The 20,449-nt window shown below is 42.9% G+C and overlaps 1 protein-coding gene across 1 annotated transcript; it reads right to left on the bottom strand.

The window, feature by feature from the left end:
- Nucleotides 1-357: 357 nt before the first annotated feature.
- Nucleotides 358-13,840, bottom strand: RBX1 (ring-box 1). The gene is made up of 5 exons (XM_007189105.3): nt 13,695-13,840; nt 11,705-11,783; nt 6,919-6,989; nt 3,630-3,715; nt 358-549 (listed from the first exon to the last, which is right to left on the bottom strand). Exons 1-5 carry the CDS (start codon nt 13,770-13,772, stop codon nt 537-539), a joined length of 327 nt encoding a protein of 108 aa, XP_007189167.1. The 5' UTR covers nt 13,773-13,840; the 3' UTR covers nt 358-536.
- Between the last annotated feature and the right edge of the window lie 6,609 nt (nt 13,841-20,449).

The following is a 20,449-nucleotide window of genomic DNA, read 5'->3' on the forward strand; positions in this document are numbered from 1 at the left end:
TTTCTTCAAGTTTACTTTTCTAAACTAAGAAGAGAAAGCGACATGTCATACACAAAGTTAACATTTGTATAGTGTTCTTAACAGTTCACAAAGCCTCCTTCTGTGCCCACGCGACGCCCTTTAGTCCTCGGCAGCCACTTACAGAGGAAGAGCTCGGAGCAGAGAGGCGACTTGCCCAAGACTGCCATCAGTAGCCGGGCTGTGGACCAGGCTTCCTCATGACCAAGAGACGCGCTCGCAGGACAACTCTGCTCTGGCTCTAACGAACAAACATCTCACTTTCAAAAGCTGGCCTTCCAACCTAGAAAGAGGGGTCCCTTTATGTTCACTTTTCTCACATACACAAGAGGCGGCATCTGTTCTAGAATCCAACTGGATTTTATTTGACACAGAATACAATATGGGTGCAGGAATAGCAAACTGAAAAGACAAAGCAGAAAAAACACGATTCTATCTAATTTATAATTAAGTAACAGGAGGGCAAGTCATTAAATGGCTAATGAAACAGTTAGGCTTGATGGAAGAATTCTCTTTTTCTAGTGCCCATACCTGAAAGACAAGGTAAATTATTTAATTAATTCCTTAGTAATTTCCTGTTTGAGACTATAACACCTGCTTAAATATATCCGCAAACTTGGTTAAAACTTTGAAAAGAAGTAAGTGACCACAAGTGTGTGCCAAGACCGGGTTACGACCCTGGTCTCTGCCCCTTTCATCTTACCGGCCCCTGTAACATCTTACTTATCACCCCCTTCCTATGATGGTTCCGCCTCACCACGGACTCAGCTGCACCCGCCTGACTCCTTCCAGTTACCAGGCAGATGCCCGGCAGTAACCGGGAGGCGAGAGGGAGAAGTCAGGGCCGGTGGTTGTTAAAGGGAGCTCCACCTGTTTGCCCCAGGCAGTGGCTCAGACAGCATGAACTCTTGGCCTCCCCTACCTGTGGTGGCCTCTTCACCTCAACTCCAGTCCTCAGGCAAGTTTAGGGTAAGGCAAATACAGAAATCAGTAACTGAACAGCCTTCAATTTCAAAATCTATCACCAGTTCCAGTTATAGCCCTGAGTCCACTCAGCACTGCAGAAAGAGAACTGTGGAGAGAAACTAGGTATGGATCTCAGGTCCTTTCTGATTTCCCCAGAAGCCAAAAGTTGGCTCTAGCAAGATTATAAACAAGGGCAGGAAATTTCTTCCATATATAAATGGATTTTTCTTCTTTTTAAAAAATATTTATTTATTCACTCGTCTGCATCAGGTCTTAGTTGCGGCACACAGGATCTTCATTGCCGTGTGCAGAATCTTTACTTGTGGCACGCAAACTCTTAGTTGCGGCATGCGGGATCTAGTTCCCTGACCAGGGATCAAACCCAGGCCCCCTGCATTGGTAGCGTGGAGTCCTAGCCACTGGACCACCAGGGAAGTCCCTAAATGGATTTCTTGAACACAAAATCCTTCATTATTATCTTACTTAATAATCTTTTTTTTAAAAAAATAATAATTTCTGTGTGTGTTTTTTTTTTTTTTTTTTTTTTTTGGCTGTGTTGGGTCTTCGTTTCTGTGCGAGGGCTTTCTCTAGTTGCGGCGAGCGGGGGCCACTCTTCATTGCGGTGTGCGGGCCTCTCACTGTCGCGGCCTCTCTTGTTGCGGAGCACAAGCTCCAGACGCGCAGGCTCAGTAGTTGTGGCTCACGGGCCCAGTTGCTCCGCGGCATGTGGGATCTTCCCAGACCAGGGCACGAACCCGTGTCCCCTGCATTGGCAGGCGGATTCTCAACCACTGCACCACCAGGGAAGCCCCTTAATAATCTTTTGTTGTGGTTCTTTGTGGGCAGTTCACCTCTGATTAAAATACTTTGTTATATGGATGGAAACCAGGGCACTAGAACCCTGCATCACTGCTTCCATCATCCTGAAGGGCTACTAGATTCTTTAAGCACTTCATGTAAGCAATTCACTTACATACTGTCTAAAAAAGTCCTCACAGGGTAGAGCTCCGGTGTGTGTTAGTGGGCTGGAGAATAACACGGAAGTTGTCCGTCAGATTAAAGCATGCTGAAATTTGCTTCTTATGGACTTGTCTTCACAGTGCACTGATAACCATGGCCAGGCAGTCACCAGCTGGAAACAGTGACAGTGTCAAAGCCCAACAGGAGGGTTCTTTACACCCCCCACTTCTTAGGCTCAGCCCCAGGCACGTGTAATGGGCTACGTGAGACAGTTTTGGTCCAAGACGGAACCTGGAGCCTGCCCCAGGGCAGAGCCAATTACAAAGGCCTCTTGAGAACTTAGAACAGTGCTTCTGCCTTGACATGTATTACCTGTCATGGCTCCACTCAGAATGCAAGCTCCCCAAGGACAGGGAAGGACTGTCTCATACATTTTTATATCTTACACATTACTTAGCATATACTTTGCCGAAAGGAATGTGATGGTATGAAGATATTGAGTAGTTGGCAGGTTTCTTAAAAAATGAACATGCATCTCACAAGACTTTCAAAATTCTTTACCAAAATAAATAATCAAGTCTAAAAAACAAAATAACTGTACCAATAAGTGATTTGTAAACATTTCACAAACTAAAGAAACCTATTTATTGGTTTTTAAACATAAGAATATTCTACTAGTCAAAACTCATATTTAAGTAAAAATCTCCCTTTTCATTAAAAATTTGATCAAGAAAATGACTGAAAATTCAACAGATAAAAGAGCGTTTCGCACAAAATTATAATAGGCATAAAATATATAAAAAGTAGCCCAATTTCACTGAAAATTTTAAAAACTGCAATTGAATACTAATTTTCACCTGTCAGTAGCTATGATGGAGAAGCTTGATAACAGAACATCGGCAAGAAAGGGAGAACGGAGCCTCCTGCTTCACTGTCTGTAGGGACTGTGAATTAGTACATATTCTTGGGAAAGGAAAATCTGACACTATCAAAAATAAAAACATACATACTCTTTAATCAGAAATTCCTTTTTTAGGAATTACTACTACAGATATAAAAAATTCTACATGTATATCCAAATACATTCAAGTACATATACGGGGACACTCGGGAAAGCCACTAAGAAGCTGCTGCTGACGGTCACCTCCAGGAAAGAGATGAGAACAAGGTGAGACTCATCTTTTGTGGTATACCCTTTGACCACTTGAACTTTTGAAAATTTACATGTCATGTTTTATTTACATACTACTAACAGCCATGACAATAATGATTTAGTTGAGATAGCCATAAACGCTGTATCAGAATTAATCAGCATGAGATAAACCAATGAAACATGATAGGTGGATATAATTCTAGCCCAAAGCAAAGACACCTGACATTAGTTAGCCCCTGGAGCCTTATTACTGATGTGATTTTGGAAATATTTAATAGTTTGCAAATTCTCATATTTTCTACTTTCATAGAACCTGGATAGTTGGGAAAGTCTAGGCTGCAAGCTTCTAATGTGGATTCACCTATGCATTTTCCACATAGATGAGCCCTCGTCTAACTAACCAAAAGCTAGTTTATGAAAACAAGGCATGTTCCATCTTCTAAGACTGTGCACCCTCCAGCTTGACGTGAGTCCAAGAATGATACTGACCACAAAGCCCAACCTTAAAACGTCAAAACATCCAGACACCTACTTTTGGAATTCCCACTCTCTGTTGTCCAACGGACACACCTGCCGTGTTTTGAGCCAGCGGGAGATGCAGTGGAAGTGAAAAGCATGCTGGAAGAAAAGATACATTTTATTAAAAATAATTCTGTGAAGGCTCAGCTCTCTCATGACAATACATCTCAAGGCAGTGGGGTAGTTACACACAGGGGCTGGAGAAGAGTGACGGAAGGCAACACACAATGGGAGACAAGAGGTCAACAACGGGTTACACCTTGGTTAGGTACGAGGCTAAGTCCAGTGAAACATGTCAGAAACGTCATTCCTACAAAAGGAAGAATGCATTTAGGAAGCATGGCGGTGTTCTAGCAGTGAGCTCTCTTTCCCTAAGGGAAGATGGAGCGGGGCTTTCTGGTCCTATGCGGCCTGTAGGGGAGGCTTACGCTACTGGGACTCACGCAGGGAGGCCCTTGATCACACTCTGATCACACTCGGATTTCAAACATTCCCCCTTCTTGGTCCCCAACTGCCCTCCCCACCCTGGAGAAGGGAACCCCAGGAGCAGAGGCATCTACTCAGTGTGGGGAGTGCACCACCCCTGCCACCCACCCAGAGCTGAGAGGGGCACTTCCCCGACCTTCCACACCCAGCTCAACTCTTTCCGAAGGACTTGATTTCCCGATTTGTTTATAGGTGTATTGATATGACAACAGCCTGGTACTCAATGAGCCTTTACTGGGTGAGAGACTGTGTCTTAAAAAGGAATGAGATAAAAAATTAGGGTAAAAGGAAGTATTACGATGGGCACACTGCACGCAAACAGCTGAAAGAGCGTCAAAGGGCTTATTCCATGATCAAGACAGGAAGTAAAAGGGCAAAAGTACCAAGACTACTGGGAACTGACAGGGAGCGAGGAGTTGGCCTTCGGATATGGGGAGAAGGAAAGCCCGTGTGCAGTTTTTTGGTACGAGTTAATGACGTGCAGACGCTAACCACAGCACCTCTGCGATGGATGTTTATCCTCCGCCCCTGCTCGTGTGAGCAGCGAACTAGGACGGAACAACAAGAGTCCCCTCACCTGAGCCATGATGGGTCGGCTGAGTGGGGACAGGGGAGAAGTGCTGACACCCCAACACACCATGAAAGCTTTGGCAGGCTTGGCTTAATAACAGCCCTTAACTTTGGTCAGCGTGTCCCCCCAAACATACATGGAACTTAAGAATGATAATGTGGATTATCATCTGTGAATTGTCTTTGCACAAAGACAGAAAGAGAATTCAGTGACAAACACTAGAGTCCACGGCTAGTGCACTGGGGTTACTCAACAGGAAAAAGACTCTCCCAGAGCAGTGGCCCCTTGCAAGACCCCTTTCCTCCTGATGCTCACACAACTCATTATTTCTGAAAAAGAGAAAAAACAAAATTTCCAAAAGGCAGAAAGTGGAGGCATTTTTCTCAATCCCCAGGCGGTGGGGACAGGCTCACGTAAGGGCGTTCAGTACACCCTTCTCCACCTCCCAGCTGCCCCGTTAGGCACCTTGCAGCAGTACAGGGTCCTGTACTCCCCAGCCACCTCCGAAGACGGAGGGAAAGACGGGCTGCAAATGAGGCTGCAGGGCTGGTGACAGCATCCCGGAATGTCCCTGTTCCCAGCTTTCTTCCTGTTAACCATCTAAGACATATTAATGAGTACACTGAGCAGTCGCAGAATACACTTCCGGGTGCTTCACACTTTGCAGGCAGTCTGTGAACATCTACTACCTCACTGGAGCCTCCAGCAACCCAGGCGAGCAAGCATGACGGCTAGTATTATCTTCATTTTACAGACAGGAAACTGAAACCCAGAAGAGTTAAGTGACTTGCCTAATTCATAGAGCAGGTTAGTAGAAGACCCAGCACTAGAACCTGGGACTAGTCCAAAGGTTTCAGGCACACCTGCTGGCTCTTCTTGGTGGCAGGCTCTCTGAGCTTGACTCTCCCGAGCTGAATTTAAGGAGAAGCTCACTCCTTTTCCTTCCACCACAAATGACAAGGTTCTTAGTATACGCCTGGATGCCAGGGAGAGCAAAGGGACCGATAAGCTTTATTCTTTATCCCCATAAATGATAAACACTGTCCCTTGGCCAGGGGCTACTGTGAAACTGTCGAAGGGCCCCGACAGCATGGAGAAGGTGCCCCACAAGGTGTGGGCTGGGAGGAGAGCCTCAACCCGAGGGAGAAAAGTACTGATAGCTCTCTCTTCAGGAACTACAGCCACCCCAAATTTTATTTATTTATATTTATTAACAAAGACGCTTACTGCGTGCAGGAGGTGTTCTAAGCAGTTTTTTTTTGGTTTTTTTTTTTTGAGCAGAGAAAGGTTCACTGCAGGGGCATGCAAGGAGATAGGTGGCTCATGTCCCAAAAAACCCCCAACTCCTCTAAGCACTTTTTTTTTTTTTTTTTAAAGCACTTTTTAACATAAAATCACCTCATTGTGATTGTGACACTATGCAATCTACTATCAGCTCCATTTCATACGAGGCTTAGAGAGGCCAATACCTTGCCCAAAGTCACCTAGCAAGTAAGTCCCAGAGACAGGGAATGATGGTCTGACTCCAGAGTCTGACTTCTTAGGCCTGTGTCATGCTGGGAGCCCTCTGTCCCCTGGGCACAGGACGCCCGGACAGGACAATTTTAGCTCCTATGACGGGGACTACATGTCTGTAAGGATGAATTTTTAACACGTGCTGGAAATAACATATTTGATGCCTATTATCCTTCACAGCTGTCACTCCCTGGAAGGCTGTACATTCAGTCCAGAGATGCTGCACAAAACATTTCTGGCATGAGCCACATTAAAAAAAAAACCCCAAATCCTAACTTAGTACATTTGCCACACCTAAAACACACACACACACACACACACACACACACGGACACTCAATTTATTCACCTTAGTTCCACAAGACACCTAGCCTTTTAAAAATGTGTTACGAAAGTAAAGATTTCCACTAACAGAATATTCCAAAGTCTGTGCCATGGGCTTTGAAGGCAATTCCCAAAGATGAATCCCCAAAATGTTGCTGACAAAAGTTGGTACACTTTATAATTAAGACAAACTATTGTCTCTGCAGTAACTAATAATTTTTACCCTATAACAGGTGAACAGTACAATGCTTTTAAATCTTTTTTTTTTTTTTTTTTTTAATATCTGTGTACCTTTTGGGAGAAAAGTGGGCTAGTCATTTTTTTCCTAGTTAGTTTCAAGACTCGCAAAGCAGGAAAAGCGGTACTATGTTTACAAGCCATGCTGATAGGGAAAGATGTTTCCTTACGTTACAGACTCCCCACGCAACGGTGCACTCTTCGGAAGTAGCAGACGCCTGGTTGGCTTGACACTCTATGCCTGTGGGAACAAGAGCAACAACCTTTTCACCTACAGCTGCCCTACCTGCACGATGACACGATGACACGACTGGGGGCGGGGGCGGGGGTTGGTGGTGATGGCATAAACATGAACAAAATCTCAAGTGGTTAATTAGTCATAATTGTTTTTTAATGAATGTGGAAAGGGGTGAAGAGCAGAGAAGGCAGAGATATGACTTAACAGCATGCTTTGCAATGAATCCCTCCCCTTGTTCAAAAACAGAGTAACTAAGAGCACTTTTTAACTCTGAACATAACCTGACTTGTCCAAATGACAGTGATTCCTCCTAATCTGGTAAATTTAGTAAATTCTTAAAGCCACCTCATAACTCTTACTGTTCTGAGAACTGGCATCTCTATTCTCGGTGAATGCTTCCTCTCAGGCCCTTACGACACCCAGGTTTGCCACATGAAAGCCTAGCTGGGGGACAAGCTCTAGTCCCTAAAGGGGTCAGTCAGGCAGACACATGGATCTGGGACAGAGCAAGTAAAAGGGGGTGAAGAGGCCTGTGGCGAAGTGCAGTGTACGCTCTGCATGAGGACGTCAAAACTCAAGTCCTTAAAACACTGTCAACACAGCAGATCTGTGAGGCCAACGGGTTAGAGGAGACTCGGGGCTACCACTTAGCAACACTTATTGCCCCTGAGGTGATTCTCACTGGTGAATGGAGCAAATTACTGCAAATGTATCCAAATATCAATTTCACAGAGGGGGAAGGGAGGGAACTGAAATAGAATAAAAAAATCTGACTGAGATCCAGAAAGGATGAGTAAAGCTCTATTGGGGATAAATATTCAATGAACAAGAATTACTAATGTGTAATTTGCTTTCTCTGAAGGTGGTAACTAAATGGAGTCTCCCTTCTGAAGAACAAAAAGCTTCAGGAAAGACTATTTAATAGGAGACAATTACTTCAAACTTCCATAGGCGGAAAATAGTAAGATTGTACGAAAGTAATGCTGAGATGTTAACGCATACATTTGGTCTTAGGGGAAGAGATATACCATAATGCCTTTTCCCCCACCCTTCAAAAATATGAAAGGCAAAGGATCTGAAATCACAGAAGTTGCTTATGCTACCCAGATTCACACTACAAAGAGAATAACTGGTTTTCCTTCTGATAAAAGTGGAGAATCTAGGGCCTATGCCATATATTCAAAAATGTATGGGGGCTGTGAATGCACCCAATTCAAAGAGATGGCAGAGAAGATAAAATCTGATGTCCTTCAAGTTGGATCCTCTCACTTAGATGAGGACTATGTATTAAGAAATTAGCTAAGCAAGAGGCACAATTATTATTATTTAAGTAAATAATGAAACTGTTTCAAGGTACATTATCATGTTTAAATTTTTCTAGGTCTACGTATTTTTAAGGGGCTGTTGTTCTATGCCTAGCGCAAAGTAGGCTCTCAGTACCTGAATAAGCAAACAAAAAACACTTCTATAAATAGAGAGAATGGGGGCCAAATATACAGTTATTCTTATCAGAAAACTCCTAACAAAGAACAAAAATATATTGTACAGCACAGGGAATATAGCAACTATTTTATAATAACTTTAAAGGGAGTATAATCTATAAAAGCATTCAATCACTATGTTGTACACCTGAAATTAATATAACATTGTAAATCAACTATACTTTAATAATAATAAGAAAAGATCAGAAATAGGATTGCAATACAGAACGTCAGATAAAAGGGGATAAGGCATGAAAAATTACTAAATACAAGTGTAAAATGTTCTCAAAGATAAAATGTTTTCAAGCTTTTGGTCCAGAGGCTGAGCATTGGGGTTTAGTCGTTTGTTTAAACAGGGGAAGGAACTGTTCTCTGTCAGCCTAGAGCAGACAAAAGAGCAGCACACAACAGGTTCCTATCAGACCCCTGCAAAGGCAGAAGTTTATTTCATGTGACTTATAAAGCTTGAGGACTTTTATACTTCAATACAAGGGCATTACAACCAGAGGACTGCTAAGGAAGCAATGGCTTCTTCTTGGAAGTGAAGAGATTTCACACTTTGAAAATATTGATGGACCTGTGGTTTTAGGAAAAGACTAACTTACGGGCAGAGGCTGGGTCTAAGCCCTTCTGGATGCCCCCTTCATCTGGAACAATATTACCTGAGGCAATGGAGAAAACTACACCTAGCAGATTGTGTTCTTTAAAAGACCCAAGAAATAGGGCAATGCAAAATAAGTATGAAGCTATAGTAGGACAGATAGTATCAATTTGGATTCCAAAGAGGAAGTCTTCAGACCAAGAGTGCTTTGTAGGTGAGTTCAACTGGAGCACAGCCATAATCACTCGTTTATTTACGGCTCTGTATACAATTATTCATTTAATGCCAGACCAGAATTTATTAGAAAATGGCCACTGCTAGATCAAGATTCTTATTTTCATCTTTAACAAAAGTGTCTTTTTACAAGCATCATAATTCATCTATTTTTGAAAGGAAAACAAGCCCAGTTGCAGCAACCAGATTTCTCTTTAGTGTCTGTAATAAACAGAAGGGTATGTTCCATAAGGGTAAAGACCTGATCTCAGGTCTTTTATCCTAGACCTTGCAAAATGCCCAGGATATAAATATTCATCAAATGAACATAAGACATGACTTGAAAATACTCTGTTTGTTATAGGAATTCAGTGTTCTACTTCTGCATCTGACATTTAAAATATATGATAAAACAGGTGGCTAACTAAAAGCCCACGCTGACCCCTCAAGTGTTCAACACTAAGAGAAGACAGAATATCAGTGGCCTTTGTCTGTCACCATCTTCCCAAGAAGTGCATTCTCTTGCATCCAGAGAGACACACAATGACTTAAATACAGAGGTTAAAAACAAGTCAGGATTACAGAAAAGAGCCCCAAGAAAGTAAAATTTTCTCTGGGCACAACTCCTTGTGAAAACGCACAGCAAGGAATTGGCAAGCACGTAATCAAAAACCCCACCCTAGCACATTTAACACTGTGCATGTGTTTTTCTGTGATGGGTTCCTTCTCTCTACATTAAGCATCATGGTAGCTGCTGATCTGCTTTGACTGTTGTGTGAAAAGGTAAACAGGGTCAAAACTCAAAGAAACCAAGGGCAGTAAACTACCAACACATGCCATGATTGTTTTCCCACACAAAATATTTGATTTGTGCTTTCCAAGTTGCAATGACCACAGACTAGTCACCTATTTTGTGTTTTTATTATTTACTGAGCAAATATCTAGTGAGAACCTATTATAGTTTCTCACTAGATATAGTAGTATTAGAGTACGAGACACTATGCTAGATGCTAGGAACACACCGGTAAATAACATGGAATTATAAAGAACCAACTAAATTAAATGACTGCTACAAAGGAAACTATAGGATGTCTTGGAAATATTTAACAGAACTGTCATAGCTTGTGTTTGTGTGTATGTAAGTATGGTCAGGGAAAACATCTTTGAGCAAGTTCAAGGTGAGATCTGAAGACCAACTATGGGTTAGTTCTACATTGCCCAATAAAGTAGCCACTGGCCACATGTGAGAATTGAGCGCTTGAAATGTGGCTAGTCTGAAATGAGCTTCTCTGGAAGTGCGAAATACACTTTGAAAACTTAGTACAAAAAAAAAAAAAAAAAAAAAGTAAAATATTTCACTTTAAAATATTGATTACATGTTGAAATAAAAATATTTTGGATATAGTAGGATAAATAAAATACAAATCATCTGTTTCTTGTAACTTTGTTAATATGAGTACTAGAAAACTTTAAATTACGTTATTTGCTCACAACTGAGGCTTACATTTAGATTAGACAGTGCTGCATTAGACAAAGATAGGGGGAGAAGAGGTGAAGAACATTTCAGCAGAGGGAACAGGATATGTAAGGGCTCTAAACAAGAGCATGGACACTTGAAGAAAGAAAGTCAGAGGAGCCACCAGAGTAAGCAGGAGAGTGGCTCAAGATAAAGCTGAAGAGGCAGGTAAGTCATTTAAAAATTAAGTTATAATTTCAATTCTAGAAAGTTGCAATTTCTTTGCCCTATTCCTGACCTCAGTAACAAACCATTTTAGTACCTGGATGAAATAGTAACTGGATGAATAGTGACTGCCCCTGGTATGATCAACATTCTTGCCCCTATTACGACAAGGATACTAAGTCCATCAACAGCTATAATCAAACCTACTATGTGTTGACCACTATGTGTAATGAAATATGTGGAAATTTAAATTAAATTTCTTTACAGCAATTAACTGCCTATTTAGATGTCGGCAGTGATGTCCCCTTAACTACACTTGGGCTAACGCTGAAAATCCACACACAGGCTTCTTTTCTTCATAAATCCCCAGCAAAAACTAGTTCTAACAGAATATTTTAGCTCAAAGTTATTTTTCTTTCTTTCACTATTTTTGCCTTTGAGTCTGGTTACAAGATGGGAAACAGAGAGGATATAATCAATAGTACCTCTGTGTCCACAATTCATTCTCAAGGTGGCCTTGCCATCTTTAGATTGAGTAGGTTTATTCTGAGAGAGGGGTATGCCTGCAGGACATCATAAAAAACTACTTTATTTCAAACATGCCAATGGACTAGATGCAGAAGACCCCAAGTGCTCTGACTGTACTTTATATCTCCTTGTGAAGAAGAAAACCGGTCACATCAGGATGGCCGCAATCTCTGTAACCTTCTCAACTTCCTCCCATCCTCCTCCAGTTACTTACAAAGATCCATAATGTGGTTCCGGCAGATGGCACAGTTATCAACCACAATATCCCAGGCCCAGAGGGCTACCGCATTCCACTGCAAAGAGAAAAAGGGGGAACAATGCACTCTACTCTCCTTGTAACACAAGCATAGACACACATAGAACACACACACGACACTCTAGGATTTCAGGCTGCAGTTATCATCTTTTTGGCCACAAGGACCACTAAACAAAAGAGCTTCTAGAGGTTACATTACTCTTATTTATTGTATCAGAGAGCAAGAGTAACCTACACGTACGCTCACCCATTCTCCACACAGCTGAGTATATAAATACAAAAATGAATGTCATCTTTTAATTTTATTTTTTCCTACAGTTTAGTCAGCCATATCAATGCAAACAAATCAGGAATAATTTATAAGTGCCTGTTTTGGGTCTAATAATCACAAACTTGAATTACTGTGCAGGTTCTCCTGGCAGTTGCAGAAGAGCTCAATTTCCGCATAAAAAAATATCTGCTCTTCAAGGCGACTTTGGAAGCAGGAATGGGGAGGTCGAAAACAAGGAACAGAATGAACTAAGATGATGATTGGATCATAAAACGGGTAATCGTGGGATAAGCTGGATAACTAAACACCCAGTGTCAATACACAGAACAAGGTCATCACTTAAATCTTACAAGATAACTGCATAACAAACTCTAAAATTCACTAGGATTTTGTTTAGTTCCTATCATCAAATAAACTGTTTTCAACTTTTACATGCTCAGACTCTTATATTCAGTTAAGATAATTTCCATAAGAGTTTATCTAAAAGTAGTATTTAAGTAACTCAACCCTCTGGCTTCTGCAATTATAAATATTCCCAAACTCCCTTTCATCCACGAATTTGGTGCTACTTCTCAAATCTTCATCTCTTTCAAGCCTAATTCTCAGTGTCTAGTAACTTCTTCAGCACTTTTCACCCTACAGCTTCAACTTGGAGGAAAAAAATCCTACTTCTATTCTTCAACATGGCTGCTGGCTGTAACTGAGCATGCAGGGCCCACAATGAAACGCCAAAAAGCACTAGGAGGGGGAATATTGTCAGGGTTTAGCCAGATGTTCCAGGAATAACATCTTCCCTATTTCAGGTCTTCATTTTGTACAGATCTGTTTTATCTTAGGTGGGAATCGGCACTTTTCTCCCAAACTGCTGGCGAACAACTATAAGGCATTTCATGCAAAAAGACACGTCCCACATTTCTGCTTTCCCACTTTTACCAGGTCGTTCGCAACTAGTACTCAACCCTCCCTAAATGACACAAGATTTGGGCTCGCATTTTCTTTTTAACAAATTCCACCATGTTTTTTTTTTTTTTGGACAGCGGGATTCTGAATATGACCACAGGACTGGTGCGGCTGTGTGACAAACCTCTCAGAAGAGCCAAGAGTTACACTCGAGACACTTTAACTCGGCAGGGGCGAGGACCAGAGAGGGCTAATGGAGGCCTCGATTAGGCGAGGACCGGGTCGGGGTCCCTCAGAGGGACCTCCAAGCTTCCGACAGGAACGGGGCACGGAGATCGCCAGCCCGGGTCCTCAGAGGCCTCCAAAGCGGTAGGACCTCCGGTTCCCGGCTTTCGCCACACCGCCCCATCCTCCACCCACCGCAGCACTCCGACTCCCCCTTCCTCCCACCCCACCCTCTCCTTCCCCACCCCTCCACCACTCCAGTGACAGCTCAGGCGCTTGGCTCCTGCAGCCAAGCCGCAATCCCGCGTATCTCAATAAGCACCTCCGTGATTGGCCCCTCAGCCTCCTAACGAAACCAACACTGCCACTGACAGTGGGCGGCAGTCACGCCGATCAACCCTAAAACCCGCCCCCCGGCTTCCTTTCGTGGTACCCTGTCCCTGGAACGCCCTGAAGTGAAGCCCTTTCCTCCTCGCCTTGGTCATCCTCGGGCCTGCCAGCCAGATCCACGCCTCTCTAGCTTCCCTGAGGAAGGCGCTGGCGAGACCCAACCTTTTTCACTTCAAAGCGCTTCTTGCCCGCGCCGCTGTTCGTGCCGCTCGGGGTATCCACATCCATCGCTGCCGCCATTTTGGAAACACACGCTCCGTCGCCCGGCTACTGCGCCTGCGCGTCAGCGCACGCCTCACTCCCCCTCCCGCCCCGGCACCTCCTCTCGCGCCCCACCCCTCACTGGCGCGCGAGGGGCAGGTGGGGGCGGAGCATGTGGCCACGCCTCTTAAAGGCGCTGGCGCTGTCCTCCCCCAACCCCCACCTACCCAGCGTTGGCAGAGAGGAGGCGGTGGCCCGAGCGCCTGGGGCGGGGCCGGGCGGGGCCGGGCCGAAGTGAGCGAGCCGGGTGGAAACGTTCGAAAGGGCTCGTTTTCGTCGCCCTCCCCCGGGAAGCCCCCGGCCACACTCCCTCAGCTGGGGCGGCGGCTGCTTCCTCCGCTTGGGCCGCGACCTGCAGCACCGGCCCCGCCTCGCCTTCCCCGGCGCCGCGGAGCTCCCCGGCTCGCGGGTCCTTGTCGCGTTCTTCGGGGGAAGGGGCGAGGGTGGGCGTCCCGCCTCCCGCTGCCGAAACCCGAGACCTCACACTGGTCTTTCCAGATCCTGACCCGCTTACGAGCCCGGCCTGAGTTGCTACCCTCCCTGGGAGGCCTGAAGCACCGTTTGGTTTCCTAATTCCAATTCGGGAAATACTCAGGATTCGATGGGGAGGCTGGAGCCCCCCGCGTCCAGTGTCCTCCGCAGGATCAAATTGAGCAGGCATTATGTAGCCCTGCCTTCACCTGCCCACCTGAAATAGGTGGAGGGAGGAGGCTTAGGAGACTGGGAGATGACAGCCACAGCCCACCCAAAATACCAGTCCAACTCGGAATGGCCTTTGGTTAAAGAACACGATTTACATTTAACTCACTTGAGCACACACTTCCCATTCCTCAATTGGTCATCGGACTATGGGGTCCTTTCTCCTTAATTTCTGTCCTCTTTCCTCTCTTTGAGCCATGATCACATCTGCAGTCACTGTACTTCTTGAAGTATTTCTGTGAGGCATTTGCCACTTATACTTACTGGTCATTCCTTCCCAGCCAAGGCACCTGAACTTTATGTCACCCTCCCATTTCTAGACCAGCCCCCCCCCCGCCCTTTTCATCTCTAATCTTGCAGAGGTATGACTCTGCTAGATCACTCTTAAATCTTGTATTAGCTTGTTTGAAATCTCATATTTTCTATTAAAAGAGAATTAAAGAGTGATGGATTGTGTTGACTCCATTGTTAAACCAGAAGAAGTAGGATTTGTTTCCTTGTCTTAATCATAAACAAGAACAACAAATCTGTGAAAACACCACCACAGCTTTAACCAGACTAGAATAGAGAATAATTGTGTGAGACCTTAAAGCATTATAGGAACCTGACAAAGTTTTTCTAAGCCCAAGTTTTGTTAAATTAATGATTCCATGTTAAGAGTTCTGTCATCTTATTTATTGTGCTCCTGCAGGAATACCCGAAACGCATAGTAAACTAAGGTGTTGAGTGCATATTTATCCTTCATTCAACAAATTCACTGAGTATGTCCAGGTCCTGTTATAAACAGGAGAGACACTGTCTAACTCCTGGTAGGGAGATAATACACAAGTCAACAAATAAACACATCAGAAAATCTCAGATATCAATAAGTGGAAACAAGGTCATGAGACTGAAGGGAGATGGAAGCAATATTAAATTCGGTGATCAGATAAGGCCCCTATGAGGAGTAACATTTCAGCTGAAGTCCTTCCAAGGGCTTAAAAGGCCCTGTATGATATGCTTCCCATTCATTTTACTGTGCTTTTCTTCTTTTCTTTAATGGTACATGTACCGTCTAACATATTTTTTCACTTACTCATTAGATTTATTTTTGTGTGTGTGTGTCCCACCAAGAGGGGATTTTTTTATTGTTTTCTTTATTGGCAACAAATACTCCTAGAACAGTGCTTGGTAAGTTGTAGGTGCTCAGTATGTGTTGAATGAATACATTTGAAGCTTATTGAGCAAGGGGAGTGTGGTAAGAGATGTTGGACAGGCAGGAAGGGGCCAGATCAGGTAGGGATTTTATTGAAGGTGTTATGGGAAGATATTGGAGGGATAAAGTAGGGGAGGGGACTAAAAGTGACATAATTTTTAAAAAAAATTAATTAATTAATTTATTTTTATTTATTTATGGCTGTGTTGGGTCTTCGTTTCTGTGCGAGGGCTTTCTCTAGTTGTGGCAAGCGGGGGCCACTCTTCATTGCGGTGCGCGGGCTTCTGACTATCGCGGCCTCTCTTGTTGCGGAGCACAGGCTCCAGACGCGCAGGCTCAGTAATTGCGGCTCACGGGCCCAGTTGCTCCGCGGCATGTGGGATCTTCCCAGACCAGGGCACGAACCCGTGTCCCCTGCATTGGCAGGCAGACTCTCAACCACTGCGCCACCGGGGAAGCCCGACATAATTTTATTTAAGTTTTTTAAAGTTTTTAAGCTTTGTAGGAAGAAGGTATTGTAGAGGTACAAGAGAGGAAGCACCAACAATTTACAAGTTGTTTGCTTTGTAAAGAGCTACAGTGGGGCAGTTCCATTAAGCTATGAAAACCTCATGTACTGATCTCTCCTTTGGAGATTTACCTTGCTGTGATGATTGGCCACCGCGTTCTGTATACTAGATCCTGCTGCATAAACCTAAGGAAACTTTTTGTAGACCCCATACAGATTCCTATCCTTCAAAATTTTACTTAGTTTACAGTGCCATAGGTTGTAATTTTACTTTAGTTCTATTCAGTTCATCGATCCATCCATTGTTTCATTCAACAAATATTATTTATTTATTTATTTAAAACTTTTCTCCTTCCCAACAATGGTAGGTCAGGAGCACAGGTAACAACCCGGACTTTTTTATTTTTTTATTTTTTTTAATATTTGGCTGTGTTGGGTCTTTGTTGCTGCGCACGGGTTTCTCTAGTTGCGGCAAGCAGGAGCTACTCTTCATTGCGGTGAGCGGGCTTCTCATGGCAGTGGCTTCCCTTGTTGCGGAGCACGGGCTCTAGGCGCCTGGGCTCAGTAGTTGTGGCTCATGGGCTCTAGAACTCAGACCCAGTAGCTGTGGCGCATGGGCTTAGTTGCTCTGTGGCATGTGGGATCTTCCCAGACCAAGGCTCGAACCCATGTCCTCTGCATTGGCAGGCAGATTCTTAACAACTGCACCACCAAGGAAGCCCCTCAACAAATATTTCTAAAACATCTACAGAACCTGCTCTGTGTTAATTATACCATGCTGATCTGGATAAAAAGACATCTGACATTTTAAGTACTTGCAAAAGTCCCCTTTCATCATTGAACTTATGATGTGTAACAAGAGAGGCAATAGTCAGTTCATGATAATTCCAGTGAATTTTAGGAAAGGGGAAGTACAGGGTGCCTTGAAGCAGAAGGACAGTCTGGAGGGTGGGGGAAGTCCTCTTAGAGGAAATGTTTTGAGATTGAAAGATGAGCCAGACAAAGAGGAGTGGGTGCAGTGTATGCTGGTAAATGTTAAAAAACCAGCTCTTAAAAAAAGAAAGGGGGGAAAAAAAAGCCCTGATTTGTAGCTTTAGCAGCCAGATTGCAAAATTCCTGAAAATTTAACAATTGCTTCCATAAGCTGATGCAAGCTGGCTCCAGCACTCACACATACTGAGGGATATGGAAGAAGGTGGCATTCCAGGTTGAGCCAACAGTGTACAGAAGGAGCTGGAAGCTGGAGAATGCATAGTGCACTCATAAAGAAGCCTGGAATGGCTGCAGTATGAAGAGAATGAGGGTGATATAAAATGTCTGCAAAGATGTGCAAGAATCAAATGTTAGTCTCTCTTCTCAATTCTATATTTAGCAATGTCATGTTGTTAGCTTGAAATTGGTCATAATCGAGTATTTACATTGTGGAAATCAACCCACACTACAAACCAGGAGTCCCCTTACCCTCCTAGAGTCAGTTGTTAAACATTTACCGCTGGTATGGGCCAGGTCTTGCAAGAATGCTCAGTAGAGCCATGCAAAGAGTTTCAGTCTTTATCCTCAGTGATGAGAAGCCACTGAAGGATTTTAACCGGTCAGCCACATGGTCAGATATGCCTTTTTCAAAAGTGCTCGGCGTGTTAATGGAGACTAACTGGGGAATCTGGACTTCTACCTCTACCCTCCCTTGCAGGAGCAGTGTCAAAAAAGGAAGGTTTAAATAAGATCCAGAGTCTCATAAAATAATATTAAGATGTCTAATTTTATTTGAAAATCACTCAACTTACCAAGAGCTGTGAGATCTAAAAGTGAATGAAAAAAGACTATCTATCAATAGATGTCAACACCAAGATGACAGATGTTAGAATTATCTGACAAAGATTTCAAACCAGCAATGATAAAAATTTTTCAACAAGCAATTACACACAAGCTTGAAACAAATGAGAAAACAGAAAATCTCAGGAAAGAAATAGAAGAGATAAAGAAGACCCAAATGGAAATTTTAGAACAGAAAAATTCTATAACTGAAATATCTCAGTGGATAGGCTCAACAGCAGAATGGAAGTGACAGAGAAGAAAAAAAAAAGTCACTGAAATGGAAGATAGAACAATAGAAACTACTCAATCTGGACGAGAGAGAAAATAGACTGAAAAAACAAGACCAAAGACCTCCAGAGCGAAAATAACAAAAGATCTAACATTTGTGTCATCAAGAGTCCCAGAAAGGAAGGACAAAGAGAGCCAGGCTGAAAATGTAATTGATGAAGTAATGGCTGAAATACTTCTCAAATTTGGCAAGAAACATAAAACTAGAGATTCAAGAAACTGAGTAAATCCTAAATAGGATAAGCCCAAAAAATCCATGCCGAGACACAATTAAACTTCTAAAAACTAAAGAGAAAGAAAAAAATCTTGAAAGCAGCCAGAGAAAATGACAACTTACCTATTGAGGAAAAATAATTTGAATGACAGCAGATTTCTCATCAGAAACCATGGAGGCCAGAAAGAAGTGGCAAAATATTTTTTCAGTACAGAAAAAACAAAAACAAAATCTGTCAACCCAGAATCCTATAGCCAGTGAAAATATTCTTCAGCAATGAAGGGGCAATCAAGACATTCTAAGATGAAGGAAAACTAAGAGAGAATTTGTCAGCAGCATACCCACCCAAAAAATGGCTAAAGGAAGTTCTCTAAAATAGGAAGGAAACAATAAAACAAGGAACCTTGGAACAACAGGAATAAGAAAGAACACACAGTAAGCAAAAACAGAGGTAAATGCAATAGGCTTTCCTTCTCCTCGAGTTTTCTAAATCATGTCTGACAGTTGAAGTAAACATTATAAGACTGTCTTATGTGGTTCTAAATTCATGTGGAGGAAATATTTAAGAAAATTATAAATGAACATAGAGGAAGGTAAGCTATCTATACTTCACTCAAACTGGTAAAATGATGACACCAGTAAACTGTCATAAGTTATGTATATATAATGTAATACCTAGAACAACCACCTTAAAATATACAAAGAGATACACTTAAAAACATTATAGATGAATCAAGATGGAATTCTAAAAAATGCTTAAGTAACCCACAGGAAAGCAGGAAAATAAAAATAGAGAAATGAAAAACAGAACAAACAGAAAACAAAAAATAAAACAACAGACTAAATTCTTAACATATCAATAACTACATTAAACATAAATGGTGTACATATACCAATTAAGAGACAGAGATTGTCAGAGTAGATTAAAAAAATGACCCAATCGGGCTTCCCTGGTGGTGCAGTGGTTGAGAGTTTGCCTGCTAATGCAGGGGACACGGGTTCGGGCCCTGGTCTGGGAGGATCCCACATGCCGCGGAGCAACTGGGCCCGTGAGCCACAACTGCTGAGCCTGCGCGTCTGGAGCCTGTGCTCCGCAACAAGAGGGGCCGCGATGGTGAGAGGCCCGCGCACCGCGATGAAGAGTGGCCCCCGCTTGCCACAACTAGAGAAAGCCCTTGCACAGAAACGAAGACCCAACACAGTCAAAAATAAATAAATAGATAAATTAATAAAATGTCTCTTTGCCTTTAAAAAAATATTTTAAAAAAATGACCCAATCAATATATACTGTCTACAAGAATCTCACTTCAAAAATTATGATATAGGAAGGGTGCCAGTAAAAGAATGGAAAAAAGATATGTCATGCAAACATTAAGCAAAGGAAAGTAGAAATGACTATATTAATATCAGATTAAGTAGACTTTAGACCAAAGAATATTACCAGAGAGAGGAGGTAACATCATAAATGCTAAAAAAAAGTCAATCCACCAAGAAGACATAGCAGTTCAAAATGTATATGCATCAAAAAAAAAACAACTGTGCTGCAAAACATGTGAAGAAAAACTGATAGCTTTTAAAGTAGAAATAGACAAATCCACCATTACAGTGGCAACTTTTAACACCTCTCTTTCAGCAATGGATAGAACAACTAGACAATCAGCAAGAACATAAAAGAACTCAACACCACCAACAACCAATGGGATCTAATAAACATATTTAGAACACTCCATCCAATAACAGCAGCATACATGTTCTTCTTCAAGTGCCATGCAGCATATACCAAAGTGGACCATATCCTGGGCCATAAAGCAAACCTTAGGGCTTCCCTGGTGGTTAAAGCAGTGGTTAAAGCAGTGGTTAAAGAATCCGCCTGCCAATGCAGGGGACACAGGTTTGAGCCCTGGTCCGGGAGGATCCCACATGCCGTGGAGCGGCTA

Source organism: Balaenoptera acutorostrata, chromosome 11 (assembly GCF_949987535.1).
Source record: "Balaenoptera acutorostrata chromosome 11, mBalAcu1.1, whole genome shotgun sequence".
In the NCBI taxonomy this organism is placed as follows: domain Eukaryota; kingdom Metazoa; phylum Chordata; class Mammalia; order Artiodactyla; family Balaenopteridae; genus Balaenoptera; species Balaenoptera acutorostrata.

What these genes read in the sequence shown, in the direction of transcription:
- RBX1 (XM_007189105.3), bottom strand. Translation starts at nt 13,772, where the DNA reads ATGGCGGCAGCGATGGATGTGGATACCCCGAGCGGCACGAACAGCGGC. An exon ending in AGCGCTTTGAAGTGAAAAAG is followed by an intron (nt 11,784 to 13,694) that starts GTTGGGTCTCGC and finishes TTCTCTTTGCAG; the next exon opens with TGGAATGCGGTAGCCCTCTG. An exon ending in TTGCGTGGGGAGTCTGTAAC is followed by an intron (nt 3,716 to 6,918) that starts GTAAGGAAACAT and finishes CTTTTCTTCCAG; the next exon opens with CATGCTTTTCACTTCCACTG.